Source organism: Rhizoctonia solani, chromosome 3 (genome assembly GCF_016906535.1).
Source record: "Rhizoctonia solani chromosome 3, complete sequence".
Classification (NCBI taxonomy): domain Eukaryota; kingdom Fungi; phylum Basidiomycota; class Agaricomycetes; order Cantharellales; family Ceratobasidiaceae; genus Rhizoctonia; species Rhizoctonia solani.
Window position 1 is genome coordinate 1,948,709 of NC_057372.1, and position 13,449 is coordinate 1,962,157.

Below are 13,449 nucleotides of genomic sequence, written 5' to 3' on the forward strand. Positions count from 1 at the left end.
CGGCTACAGGTGTGGTATGTGGGCGCAAATGATACATTGGCGCCGGCTACGGATAGTAGTGATGATAAACGAAGGTATGCTGGTACGATTGTGTAGGGTTGTGGGTATGCAACGTATGAATGAATGTGAAAACAGAAACAAAGAGGCGAAATATTCCGAATACCGTGAGTCATCAAAGGAGAGAACAACCGTGTCTGGACAAATGAAGTCCGGAGGGTAAAAAGGATGGCGCTTAGTCGAGGCGTATCATCTGATCACAGAAGAATATTAGTCAAGGACTTGTGAAGGCTAAATAGAGAACGTACGCAGTGACCGCTCCTGAGGAGCCTTTCGGCTGCGGTTGCTTTGGCTGCCTTCAAACTCGGGCCTGTTCCTAGGCATTCGTCAATGCGGCACCGGACAAGTTTGTAGCAAACTTCACATCCCATAGTCAGATTCATACGCATATTAGTTGAGATGGTTTTGGCTTACTCATGACTGAAACGTATGGTTGAGGATAACCTCCCACACGAGACCAGTATTCGAGTAACCGACGGTCGTGTTGATGCCTGTACTCCCAATCCCTCACTGCCCTTTCGACCCGGTCGAAGTCTCCATAAGGAAACTCCAGAACGCCACCACGTCCATCCACAAGGGGGTGGACTTTGACACAGGTCACTATGCTAAATGTCAGTCGCAGCGAGATACAGTACAATTAAACCCGACTCACATACTGGGACCACGGTATGTACGACCGTGTTGTCTGAGTTGCGGCGCTGGGCGCAGACCCAATCGACCTCTGCGCAGGCATCTACCGCCCAGTTGGCAAGAGCATCAGTTGGCCATTGCTGGGGCTGTCGGGGGCGCCACACGACCCAGCGACCAGAGCAACTAGACATGTTCAGTGGAAAGGAAAGTGGAGAGGAAGAGAGGGTTAAGAGACCAGGGAAAAGATGAATCTCAACCCACCCTCTATCCTGGTTTTATTCTGAGCTGAGGGGGCCTATGTGATATCGGCAACTTGCCCCAACTGTTGTGTACAGGCCCCCGTGACTTCGAGTTCGTCGTTAATGGCAAGAGTATGGGCAAGAACGCTGATACGCGAGCCACGCCATACCATAGCCATAGCCTCTAAACATACGTACAAACGGCCGCGGACACTAACAGGGATGACTTCCAGAGTCCAGACCCTGCACTATTGTGTTTCCGACCAAACTCTTGGTGTGTTATTGGGGAACCTTTGGGTCTATGAAAGTAAAGTACGTCAAAACGAAGCAGCTAAAGTCAGCACAGGATAAATGATATTGTTGAAATTAGCGAGTGGATCCAAGCAAGACGTTGGTGATAAAGTCAATTAACGGGATTAACGGCCAACTGGTGCTTTCGAAAGACCATTGGGTTGCCGATCCGAATGATCGAGTTTTTGAGTCCTCGGCTTCTAAAGTCCAGGAGAGCTAGCAACAGATAGTCAATGGGATGTGGTAGAACCGAGATGAACCGGAGGGGGGGAGCCAGGGCACGTCCAGAAACCAGTAGTATTTCTATACTACAAAATGAGCCGCAATTAGTACATTGTGCGCATCGCTTCGTCATACAAGTTCTAGCGATGGGCGAGACCCGTGCTCGATTTCATGTTTAAAAAGCGTATGCCCTGTAATTTCCAAGGCGGTGAAAGCGCGCTCGGGCAGTGCTAAGGTGCGAACGAGCATACATCTTTCGTTTGGGTGTCTCGTCCAAGTCACCATACAGTACATTGATTAGTGGTGACAGTCCTCGATGGTGGCGTTCATCCAGTCCTCGAACGTGGGTTGGTCAGTGTTAAGCGCCATTCGATTACTTAAACAGATCTTTAAAGCTTTCCCAACCACCACCTAACGGCCTAGATATAATAATTTCTGCCATGGCAGTCCTTGGAAACGTTCTAGGATTTGGCGCGTTTGGAATAGCTGCACGCGCCTGGCAACTTGGTATCCAAAAACGCAATCTCTTCCAATGTAGGCTTCTTGTCATTCGTACACCTGCGTATATCAGTCTCACGGATCGGCTTCATGTAGCACCAGGAGCATACTTGCTATCGGGAGGAGCATTTGGAGCGATAGGATACTGGCTTGTCGGTGTTGAAGAACGACAAGTAGAATTAATTGCACAAAAGCGCAAGGTATGTGTACATCATAGACTGCAGTCATGTGAGAAACTACCCTCACCAACCTAACAGGAATTGGAAGCACGGAGAAATCCCGCACAGACTTTGTAATTCATTTGCATCCCAATGAACAACATTTCGTCCATACCGATGTCAGATTCTATCGGATGCACAATGGACTAACACTTCCAAAATATCCATTGGTTTCTTCTCTCAATTTTTTTCCAGACTACCGTACAGCTTAGAAACAGAAAGCTTCCAGAAACATGAATTCATTTGGAATAGGAGCATTCACAGCTTGCTCGTCGTGGTTGACTTTGCCTCATGCACCGCCTCCTTTTCCTTCGTCTCCTCAGGTAGTCACAAGAGCTTTTCAATATCTGCCTCGAGAGATTCAGGCTTTGTCGTGGAAGCCCAACGGCCAACAACGTTGCCCTGGCGGTCGATCAAGAATTTCTATCATAATCGAGTCAATCGTCAGAGTTTGGAAAGCGAACCAACTTGACTAACCTCGAAGTTCCACTTGATTCGGGTGAGTCCAAGAATGCCAGACTTTTGCGCCTTGAGGTATTTATAGACCTATATGGGATTGTTAGCACAAATTATTTAAGGTAGTTGTTTTATCGCACATACCTCATTGGCATCATCGCCGTTGACATCGGATTTCTTCATGAGGGGGAAAGACACCCCATGATTGACTTGACAGAACTTTACGAACCTTGTCAATGAATGAATTTTTCTAGGAGCAAAGGTACTGACCTCGCCAATTTGTTCGTCTGATCCAGGTTCTTGCCCACCAAATTGGTTGCAAGGGAATCCCAAAATAATGAATCCCCTATCTTTGTATTTCTTGTAAAGAGCCTCAAGTCCTGCACAGTGTTATCAGACTGGTGCATACAGACTAAATCATACCAACCCACCTGTATACTGAGGGGTGAAACCGCTGTTGAAGATGAATGAGCAATCAGGGCCATACGATACACGACACGACACGACACTGTAGTCTTACCAATTGGAGGCAACGTTGACAATGAGAACAACTTTGCCCTTGAGTTGATCAAATGAATACTCTTCACTGCGAGGAGTGGCTGACTGTCGTATCCAAATTTAGTATAGCGTACCAACTGGGCTCCGGACTCCAACCAACCTTGAGATCGTAGAATGTAGACATGGTGCTTGGTGTAGAGGTGGTGTGAAAGGTCCTGTGGTAGTTGGAAGCAGAAGAGGTCGTCAAATAACTCAGAGGAAGACGGGAAACAAATGGCGATATGTAACTGGGCGTCCATGGCCGACGGGTCCTAGGCCCTTTAAAGGCACGAATCGCACAGGTACAGAATTCACATATGGCGCGATATTCCCTGCTATGTCATGCCAAATCTGCACCAATCGCTTGAGACCAATGGCCATCAGATTCAACTATGGTAATACCCAATGATGAATGTAAGCTTATGGTGATTTCGTCAGTCGGATTCGGCTATAGGTGTTGAGCCGGACCTCGGCCAGGGCGGCCCCGGCCTCCCTTTTTAAATTGCGGTAGGTCGTCCTCGGGGAGCGAGGAGCCAACACCCGCTGCAACATACTGATTTGATAAGCACAAGATGCATTGACAACTTGCCCCAACCTCCGGGGTACCGGTATATTCTTCTTTATAAATTCGATGGCGCTTGGCCTGCTCATATCACTCCACACGTACACAAAGGGTCGGCCACCTGGCCCATCCATTAGTCTATCAAGTACAATCACGCTCGTTACAATAGGAGTCGAATATATCCGCAAAGCACTATGAGAGAAAAGATTGATCGTAAGCAGCACCAAAACAGTTCTCGATGGGCTCAAAATACAACCCACTGACCGTTATGGCAAGTGTAGTGCGCTATTTGTTGATGATTACCACCCACGCAAACAAAATGTCCAGATTAGAATGAACTGTGTAACTTTAAACTTATTTCAGCACTGGCTATTGGTTATCTGTTGCTCCTGGTTGGAGATCGACCACTCGTAATCTAAACAACTGGCGCTGAGCAGTACGTTTCATCAGTGATAGTTATTTCCTGAATTGTTCTAGTCGTCCCATCTGTTCGCCAACCTGGTCCCAGAGCGCTCATTTACTGCGATATCAACACGTGTGATCAGTTATATCTCGCCCATGTCCTCTCTGTTCTCTCTGCTCGGCAAGCTCTCTCGCTACCTGACTGGCACTAGAAACCCTGCTGTTATGAATGTCGAATTCAAGAACCGTTTCATATTTCCGAAGAACCCCCCTAGGGGAGCACAGTATTTTGATCATGGGTACGTGCCATGGGAGCTCTTGGAAGCCATTCAACAGGATAGGGATGCGGTTGACGGCATAGGGCATATTTACGTCTCATCTGCCAAATACTGTAAGAAACAAAAGGGAGCAGAACATGAATTTCTCGTGTTCACACTCAAAGACAACACTTGCGGCCAGCGACACAACGATATAATAATCGACCGAGTGCCTTCACCTGGTCGTACAGATAACCGTGATACTCCCCCGGCTAACTTGGATGACTTGACTGAAAACGATCATCGTGCGCTCCGAGGCGAACCAGTCGCATCTAATAGCGCCATGCTGGGATCAGCCTTGACCAGTTCACACGAACCTGTAGCCCGTGGAATGTTGTCCTCGGATGGGGCATCGTCTATTAGCAATAGCCTCATCGGCGTTCCCGCCCTCGACATGTGTCGAGCCTCAGCCCATGGAGGCTTCAAAGAAATGGCAGCACGCCTCGCATTAACACCCTACTCATGTATCGCCGAACTCGTTTTCACCGATGACTCCTTCACAATCGAAAAATTGCTGAATCTGGCGGTCACTCTTTCAAACTACGAGCCGCGCTACGACTTATTCAAAACGCAGTGTTACTGGTACGCTTTGATGTTGTGGGAACTGGTGCAGCGAGTTAGCGACAAGGTAGCAACTCCATTCACCACCGTTCGTCCGGGGTCCAATCGTCACGTTCCGTGGCTCCTAGCTCAGACACAAGGGTCAGAACGGCAAAGAGAACTCGATGAGCTTGTTATGGAATATGAAAAGAAATGAGAATCATTTTTGAAAGAACTACCCCACTGGAAAGATGTGAGCCCAAATCTCAGAAAGTTATGTCTATACATGGAATTGATGCTCGAAAACAGCAAGGCGTTAAGGCTTTAAAGGCGCGAATTGATAGTCGCCCCACTGCCTCTGTGGGACAAGCTCCTATAGCCCCAAGCCTGAATGGGCGATAAAACTCGCCCCCAACTATGAGGCCAGGATCTAACGCTCATAAACTAGCAGCGGAGGGACTTGGTCCAAAACAGCTTGGCTAGCTTTGAATATGTGCTTTCGTGTTATAGTTTGGAGGCGAATTTACCTTGTAATCGGCAGCCTTCCTTCTTGTACATATTTTGGTACGAAACAGATTGGCAATGGGAGGACCTTTGTGACTGGAGTATTCATCCAAGTACAACCATCAGAAAGCTGGTCAAGTTGGAAAGTTAAATCTGTATGGGAAAACGAGCACTATGAGTGCTAGGTAGATTTATTTGAAACGCGAATGATGCATGAAGATAATTTGGTGCCCAACGTGAGTGTGCAGTTCAAGCCAGGCTAAAAATGTAAGTCGAACGATTGTTGTGTCAGGACTGGGCGAAGAGCAAGTGACTGTATGCGCGTAGACACTCCGCCATTATCCTAAGTATATGCATTGCTGATTAGGATAGATTGAATATCATAAAGCGAGACCAACAGGAGGATCAGTACGCCATCTCCGGCAATAATTTCTACACGTGACTTAGCGCAGATCGTGGAGCACCAGCTGTGCTTAAATTTACTGTAGTCACATGCAATCGTTCATAGAGAAAATGGGCAGTATGACTGTGATGTGAGTCAAGCCCGGCGTGCAACCCCCAGTTTATATGAGCTTTACGTCGACAGGCACAAACCTTAGATAAGTCGTGGTGGATCGCCGCGATATCTAAATTCACGGATTTACATCACGTGGCGGCAGTACGACCAACTGACCTGGCTGAAGACACGCGCATACTCGTCACAGAACACCGCAGACTTCTTGTGTTCTTTCACATCGGAGACTTTCCGTTCGTATTCGACATTCGATAGTCCCCAGAAGTGTTTGTTGGACCCCTTGATCTAAGTGCTAATTGAACACAAGTCTCCTTGCAAACCCAGGTGTCCCAACCCCGGATAGTATAGTTGTACTTCGAACCTGGTCCATCCAGGTAAATGCTTCAACAGTTCACGTGCGGATCAATGAGCAGGGTCGTTGACAGCTTTAGATGCATCTCATGCTGGCAGTTGTACCGGAAACCGTCGGTAAGTTGAATTACCCCCGGTGATCTTTACAACCACGAGGATTCCATAAATCTTTTGTACTATACTTTGTGGGGTTGTAATCCGAGTTAAACAATCCGAAGAGCCTTCGAGAAAGTTGATACATGTGCCGCTAAGGGACCCATCGATACATGTGATCCAGTTGCATGCAACACGACTCCCGAACACGTTGTTTTGCCGTACCGTTTGATTTCTATCACACAACGTATATAGCTTAGGATATTACCAGCGATATTTGTCTGTGCCCAATGATTATAATTATGGTTTACAAACACTACCGAGTAAGTAAAGAGGACCAGAAGAAAGAAAAAAGCCATGCCAGCTAAACAGCACGCCCAAGCTAAAGTAAGTATTCGTGCCTAAATGCGATCGAAATTTCCAACTCGAGTAACCCAAAATGAGGTATGGTATTACAAAGAAGATATGCTGTGTATTGCTAGGTCTCTGGCAAAAGCAGGTCGTCCCTTGTCAAGCCCCATGGCACTTCCAAATGCCTTGACAAGAGATGCTTGGTTTTCGTCCGTCCTGCGCATGGCAACGGTATTAGAGAGTGTGCGAGACATAAAAGCTACAGTACGCACCATGTGACGGCGTGTCCGTTGTTTTCCAGCGCAGTTTTCGAAGTTCCCCAGCTGAATCTAACAATGTTCGGAAAGCCGAACGTAGGCTCGCAAACTGTCTTCAGCCATGCTTTAGTATTAGGGTCTGACCAACAAAGGTGTATTAGGATGATCATCAAAGTATTTGAGGGTGAATTCTTACCGGAAGGATAGCCACTCCCTAACGCTGTATCCCAATCCCCCGGTTCGGTAAATACCCAATTTTCTATCCATGCATCTCTTGTCACCTTGGCAGCGATACTCGCAGCACTGACAATGGGGTATATAGCGTCGGCCTTGGGGCAAACGGTTACTTTGGCTGCAGGGAAGAGCTTAGATAAGTATTGTTGATATGGGCCACTCGGGCCTAACGCATCGACGTAGATTTCAGCGATGTCTATACCACTTGCTATCACGTCTCGAATCAGCGATACGGTAGCTTCTTTCGATTGCTCGTTAAGATTAATGGGAGGATGACGTAGCATGCCCGATGAGATATCTTGGGGGGCGAGAACGCGCACAGACCAGGCCAAGTTGTTGGGATCAGATGCCAGTGTTTCGAGAAGGGTGGCGCGGGTGCTATGGTTCAGTACCTTAGAGTCTGCGTCATAGATAGATTGCGTTAGTGAATATATATAAAGCCGAGATTGGAATAACCTGCGAATCCCATCGTTTTGAGCGTTTCCATATATTCTAATGGGCAGTACGCGATGCCATAAACAAGCGGACCAAGGACAGGACCACGTCCTGCTTCGTCTACGCCAAGTACATAGCGTCCGGATATTGTAGGTTTCGCAGCATGATATGAATATGATTTAGCCAATGCCCCATGAGGCGTTGGAAGCGAAGGGGGGAGGCTATCGCCTTCGGTGTCTGACATGTTATGGAGTGGCTAACGTGGTTGGCACGCGTCGCGTTGACCACGTGAGCAGGCTTCTATCACGTGATCGACATGTTCGTTGGGCAATATTAATTAACCCCGGAAGTTTGGGATCGGATTGGAACTCCCCCCTCCAGTGTTTCCATTTCCCCCTGATTCTGCCTCCGCTCGGTCTCCTGTTCGATTCGTTCTGTCTTTTGTTTCATTCTACATAAAATTATAAAAGCCTATCTGGTCTTGTCTCCACCTCTTGACTTGGTATATCTATTGCCATGCCCATCGCTCACCGACGGCCCGGATTGCTTCATCTGGTAATGCCTCACCCGGCTCTTGACCAGACTGCAGCATCCTCGCCCTCATCTACAGTCGCTTCCCCGCATACACCCAGAAGGACGCCCCGGCACCTCCCAGAAAGCCTCCCCCACACTCGCACATCTGTTGCGTCAGACAAACCACGCTCGAGCATCGATAGCTGGAACTCGGTCGACACCAATGAACTTGTTTGGGAGTGGAAGGACGAGGAGCTGGAGCTGCTTTCTCGTGTAAGCATATTCTGCGCTTCAGCGATCATCACCTCTGATCCTCATTGTTCATCACTATAGACACTTGATAACATCCCTTCCCACCTCATGACTCCCTACGTTGGTGTTGTTCCCCCGCCCAACGTACTCGACAAACTGGCTCGCGATATCGCACTGTCTCGTAATGCACTCGAGTGGCCACATTCTGTTCGTGCAACTCGTGTTAAACTCCACGAGCTCTGCCGTCGCAAGACTGTGAAAAAGGCTATTGATCGTCGTGCCCCGCCAGCCGAACCTACTCCCCGGAACACAGTGGAGGTGGTCTCTGAATCTGCTCCACCTCGCCGTCCGTTATATCGTCAGAGCAGCATGGATTTCTTGCCCGTCAAAGAGGTCACGTCAGTCACTCGGTATGTCAGCCTATTTTCCAGGTTAAATGCACTCTAACGATAGCTTTCTGTAGCTTGTCTTCCCGCCTTCAAAGGCCCGACCGAACTGTTCCTCATGCCTCATTCCACCCTTATTCCCGCCCTTCTGACTCGCGTAGTCCTACTCCCCCCCTCACTGAGAGCATAGCATCTCGTCCTCGCACACGCTCGTCTACTCCTTCCGATAGTTCTTCTCTTCATGCTACTTCCCCCCGTGGAGTCTTCCGTAGCTCGGCCACGCCACCACCACTGCCGCTCAAGCGTGCACCCGCTTTCAGCGCTGCTACTGTCCAAACCCGTGTTCAACGTGCCCAGTCCTGTACCCCGCCTGAGCCTGGACCATATTCTTCTGACGAAGAAGAAAAGGCTCGCCAAGCTTCTGCCAAACGGCCTCGAACAACAGCTCGCCGCGTTCCTAGCTTCCTGGGCGCTCCTTTGCCTCCACTCGCACCTTCACCCGAAGAGGAAATATTGGACCCCCTCGTGGCCGTCCCTGAAGATCCCGTCTTTGCGCCCACTATCCGTGCGTCAGACCTCAAGGTGGCTCCAACCCCCCGCCGGTCAGCAACAAAGTCTACCAGATCTACCACCAACGCTGCCCCGGTAACTCCTGCGCCTGTTGCTGTTCATGCTTCTACTGCTTCCCCGCGCACTTTGCGTCGAGTTGGTACTCGTGACTTTCCTACTTCTATTTCTACTGTCGCTACTATCCCTTTCCATGCTCCAGTTCCGGCTACTTCCAGAGTTGCTCAGGGGCACAGGACCGCTGCTAATCGTGCTTCGGCTACCCAACCTCGCACCAGCACTGCCGGTGCTACTAGTAGTTCTAACGAGCGTCGTACCGAAAGGAGGAGCCGTCGTGACAAGGAAGCGGAGACGCAACTTACACAAGATAGTAACCGCAAGATCAAGAAGAAGTCCGCAACTTTAAACATGAAGGATACTAAACCTTCTGTTGTCGGAATGAGGCTCTATTGTCCACACTCCACAACTCAAGGGGCGGGACCTGTCTGGACAGCTCCCCCAGCCTATCTATTTCGATCTTTTCTTATCTACGCTTTCAAAAACTTTCGACTTTCGATGCCCGTAAATATTTATTCGTTCACGACCGATGGCCGACTCTTACAACACTTTTTGGCGAAGAGTGTATTGTTTCGAGCGCCTCTGCACGGTGCATATCTTTTTCGCTTTTAGTAAATGAAAACACGACATTCCGAAGAGTTTTGTATACATCAAGCTGGTCATTTAACTCGTCCTTGGCTCAACATCTGTTCTCTTATTCCTGTACACCAGTCATTCCTTCGTTCCAGTGTTTTCCGCCATTTTGTGCTCATCACTGTCCCTCCCATCACTCGTCTATCTCGGACTCCACCCAAACTGTTCCCGCATCGCATCACACACCCACATTCCTTGTATTGCTCCCACAACACATCTGCTCTACCTCAAGGGTTTCGTTCTAGTCACTTTGTTCGACTGTCTATATCTCGTGCGTAGGCCCTCAATTGCACATTCCACTTTCCTTCGATTTCCCTATTCTTCTTCGCTGTAAATAGCGCTTGCACCTTCCTTTGTTTATTTCTTTTTTTGCGCATCGGACTGTTATATTTCACACATGAATTACTGGATACACTTTATGTGTTATTTGTGTGACATGTACATATCCAATGTTTCGTCCTCAGTCTGCGTATTTCGTCACACTGTTTATTTCTCAAAGGACTGTCCGAGTTTGTTCGTCTGGGTATTCGTTTTGATTTTACGAACAATCCTGTACATTTACGCTTCATGGCAATGTATAAATTTCAGCCCTTCAATCAAATGTCGCAATCTTTCATTATATTGACCGCTCGTGCAGCTAAATAACTCCAATCGAGGTTCCCTTGTGGTGAACTCATACTGGGGTATATGCTCGTGGATGACGCGGCAGGGCCAGACAGCCTGACGTTGTCGTATTTCTCTAATACACATAGCCATACAGCAACACTGCCACATGAATATACCAGCCACAGATTTGTGGCTACAATGTCGCCCTGGTTGCCCTACGGACAGGGCACTTCACTTGAGTGCGTGGCATAGCAAAATATCACTATCATGCCAAGACGGCAATCAAGAATCTATCTAGTGACGCGTAAACAGGACTCGCCGGATGGCCCGAACCAGCTGACCTCCACTTTACAACCCTTTGGCCGGCTTTCAATTTCCGCTCTACGCCCTCCACTCCTCCACTCCTCACTGATGGCTATCACCGTGTTCGACGTACTTATCAATCGTAAAAGCCTATATAAGCCTCGTAGCTGATTGACTGACACCAACACATTCCCATCTACACTTGAGCTTTCTGCTGTAATCTTCCGTTCGAAATGCCGACTGCCCCTGCAAAGACAATGACCTACAGTAAGCACGCTTCCGCGTCCTAGCTGTGGTATGAGCCTAACCTCTTCTTTAGCTCGCTTGGGTTCGAGTGGCCTGAAGGTTTCCAGGATTATCCTTGGAACGATGAGCTACGGGACACCCGACTGGCAAGGATGGGTGCTCAACGAAGAGGAAGGTCTGAAACATATCAAGGCTGCGTGAGTAGATGGTTTTTGGTCTTTCTCGCCCTTCTCACATGGCTTTGCAACAGATATGATGCAGGAATCCAGACGTTCGACACAGCCAACGTGTACTCGAACGGACTGTCAGAAGTGATTGTTGGGAAAGCGATCAAGAAGTATAATCTGCCGCGAGACGAAATCGTGATCCTCACCAAAGTAAGCCAATGTGATCGAACAAGGACAGTCGAATAATGATTGTTTCTTTTCTGATGTACAGGTCATGCTCCCGGTTGGGAAGGAGCACAACCTTAGCAGTGAGGCGCTGTTTGTGGGTGATGCGGAACTAGAGGCCAAGGGCTATACGAACCAGTTTGGGCTGAGTCGGAAAGTAGGTGCTCGTCTATGCTACGTGTGACATAGGTGCAGAATGCTAAACTGATGTGCTCTGGGTTAGCATATCTTTGATTCCGTCAAGCGGTCACTAGAGCGCCTTCAGCTCGACTACGTGGACGTGCTTCAATGTCACCGCTTTGACTACAACACATCCATCGCCGAAACTATGCAGGCACTTCACGATGTAGTCCAGGCTGGGTATGCACGTTATATTGGGATGTCGAGCTGCTACGCGTACCAGTTCCATGCTATGCAGAACTATGCGATCACGAACAAGCTGACGCCGTTCATCTCTATGCAAAATTACTACAACCTGATATACCGAGAGGAGGAGCGGGAGATGATTCCGACGCTCAAGGTAAGTGGCTGGTGAGTATCACGGACTGTGTATGCGTACTGAGATGGATGAATAGATGTTGGAGTGGGATCGATTCCCTGGTCGCCACTGGCTCGAGGCCGGCTGACACGGCCGATTTCTCAGCAATCGGCTCGAGAGAGCAGTGATCCGTGAGTTGTATGAGGCATACAAATAGGAGGCTAACTAACTAGGACGGACAGATGGATGGGGCTTGCGAAGAGGCAGACGGAGTCCGAGAATGCGATAATCAAGCGGTACGTCTGTGAGCATAGTCATTAGACATATAAGCTTATCATCGTGCAGGGTTGAGGAACTGGCAGAATCAAAGGGCGTTAGTATGGCTCAGATCTCGGTCGCCTGGGTGCTGTCGAAGGACCCGGTGGCTGCTCCGATTGTGGGAACGACAAGTCTGAAGAACCTGGAAGACATCATAGGTCAGTTGGATTAAGGGAATGGAAAATGGTATGGATCAGCTGATGCTCTGGCATTAGGTGCGATCAATGTGAAACTGACGGAAGAAGAAATCAAGTCACTGGAGGAACCGTACTTGTCACAATCAATCAGCGGGCACTACTAAGTGATGCTAATGAACCGAAGTATGGTGAAATGTAGTCGGACAGATTGAAGTTGGCACAAAAGAAGAGGCGGAAAAGGAAATGCAAGAGGATGTTTAACCAGTTACTCAGATAAACATGTGCGCAATAGTATATCTACTTTACAGACATAAATGCAGGGACTATAATTCGATTCTCAACTTCTACTTGAAGTATATATGGCGTATTCTAAGTTTGGCTTTCGAGCGTCTGGAAATCAGAATCTGGGACAATCCAAAGAGTTAGTACGAGTCCAGCGTACTGTATCACGGGCTTCATGATAATCGGGTATTCGTATCTATATCAACTTAAATTTGGTGGATAAAAATGACTGGAATGCCAGATATGCACGGCCGTACGTCAAAAGGCTACTGGCTCGTACACCTGGCCTTTTCGCCTTATTTGGCCTTAAACTAATAACTGAATATTTACTTTAGGAAAGCTTAATATTCAATTGTATAGTATACGTACTGGTTACGATTGATCATGGTAGTCGGACAGGGGCTCAAGAGTTCAGGAATAGGTCCAATATATAACTTCGGCCTTCTTTCTCTCTTACTCTCACGGATAGATGTCGGGGGAGAATAACCTGAAGTATGCAAAACCAGTCTACAGAATAGACCAAGCGTCAAGAGCCGATGCTGAACATGCGTACGAGTGTTTATGAAAGCGT

General features: G+C 48.3%; 7 protein-coding genes across 7 annotated transcripts; 4 read left to right on the forward strand and 3 right to left on the reverse strand.

The window, feature by feature from the left end:
• Nucleotides 1-232: 232 nt before the first annotated feature.
• On the reverse strand, nucleotides 233-878 carry RhiXN_03024 (dsrm domain protein; the record flags this gene model as incomplete). Its single annotated transcript, XM_043322841.1, has 4 exons — nucleotides 233-250; nucleotides 306-415; nucleotides 472-657; nucleotides 710-878. The coding sequence occupies 4 exons, from the start codon at nucleotides 876-878 to the stop codon at nucleotides 233-235; spliced, it is 483 nt and encodes a 160-aa protein (XP_043178337.1).
• Nucleotides 879-1,879: 1,001 nt separating this feature from the next.
• Nucleotides 1,880-2,233, forward strand: RhiXN_03025 (uncharacterized protein; the record flags this gene model as incomplete). Its single annotated transcript, XM_043322842.1, has 3 exons — nucleotides 1,880-1,973; nucleotides 2,034-2,137; nucleotides 2,195-2,233. 3 exons carry the CDS (start codon nucleotides 1,880-1,882, stop codon nucleotides 2,231-2,233), a joined length of 237 nt encoding a protein of 78 aa, XP_043178338.1.
• A 249-nt stretch (nucleotides 2,234-2,482) lies between these two features.
• On the reverse strand, nucleotides 2,483-3,293 carry RhiXN_03026 (glutathione peroxidase; the record flags this gene model as incomplete). Its single annotated transcript, XM_043322843.1, has 7 exons — nucleotides 2,483-2,578; nucleotides 2,633-2,701; nucleotides 2,756-2,830; nucleotides 2,882-2,991; nucleotides 3,043-3,065; nucleotides 3,132-3,214; nucleotides 3,270-3,293. 7 exons carry the CDS (start codon nucleotides 3,291-3,293, stop codon nucleotides 2,483-2,485), a joined length of 480 nt encoding a protein of 159 aa, XP_043178339.1.
• Nucleotides 3,294-4,268: 975 nt separating this feature from the next.
• Nucleotides 4,269-5,186, forward strand: RhiXN_03027 (uncharacterized protein; the record flags this gene model as incomplete). Its single annotated transcript, XM_043322844.1, has 1 exon — nucleotides 4,269-5,186. One exon carries the CDS (start codon nucleotides 4,269-4,271, stop codon nucleotides 5,184-5,186), a length of 918 nt encoding a protein of 305 aa, XP_043178340.1.
• Nucleotides 5,187-6,883: 1,697 nt separating this feature from the next.
• On the reverse strand, nucleotides 6,884-7,952 carry RhiXN_03028 (ribonuclease H2 subunit A; the record flags this gene model as incomplete). The annotated part of the gene is made up of 4 exons (XM_043322845.1): nucleotides 6,884-6,998; nucleotides 7,055-7,178; nucleotides 7,236-7,673; nucleotides 7,730-7,952. 4 exons carry the CDS (start codon nucleotides 7,950-7,952, stop codon nucleotides 6,884-6,886), a joined length of 900 nt encoding a protein of 299 aa, XP_043178341.1.
• A 314-nt stretch (nucleotides 7,953-8,266) lies between these two features.
• On the forward strand, nucleotides 8,267-10,095 carry RhiXN_03029 (uncharacterized protein; the record flags this gene model as incomplete). The annotated part of the gene is made up of 3 exons (XM_043322846.1): nucleotides 8,267-8,494; nucleotides 8,555-8,883; nucleotides 8,937-10,095. 3 exons carry the CDS (start codon nucleotides 8,267-8,269, stop codon nucleotides 10,093-10,095), a joined length of 1,716 nt encoding a protein of 571 aa, XP_043178342.1.
• Nucleotides 10,096-11,258: 1,163 nt separating this feature from the next.
• On the forward strand, nucleotides 11,259-12,760 carry RhiXN_03030 (aldo/keto reductase family protein; the record flags this gene model as incomplete). The annotated part of the gene is made up of 9 exons (XM_043322847.1): nucleotides 11,259-11,292; nucleotides 11,345-11,468; nucleotides 11,522-11,648; nucleotides 11,710-11,820; nucleotides 11,887-12,183; nucleotides 12,307-12,332; nucleotides 12,384-12,437; nucleotides 12,487-12,617; nucleotides 12,675-12,760. 9 exons carry the CDS (start codon nucleotides 11,259-11,261, stop codon nucleotides 12,758-12,760), a joined length of 990 nt encoding a protein of 329 aa, XP_043178343.1.
• Nucleotides 12,761-13,449: the final 689 nt, after the last annotated feature.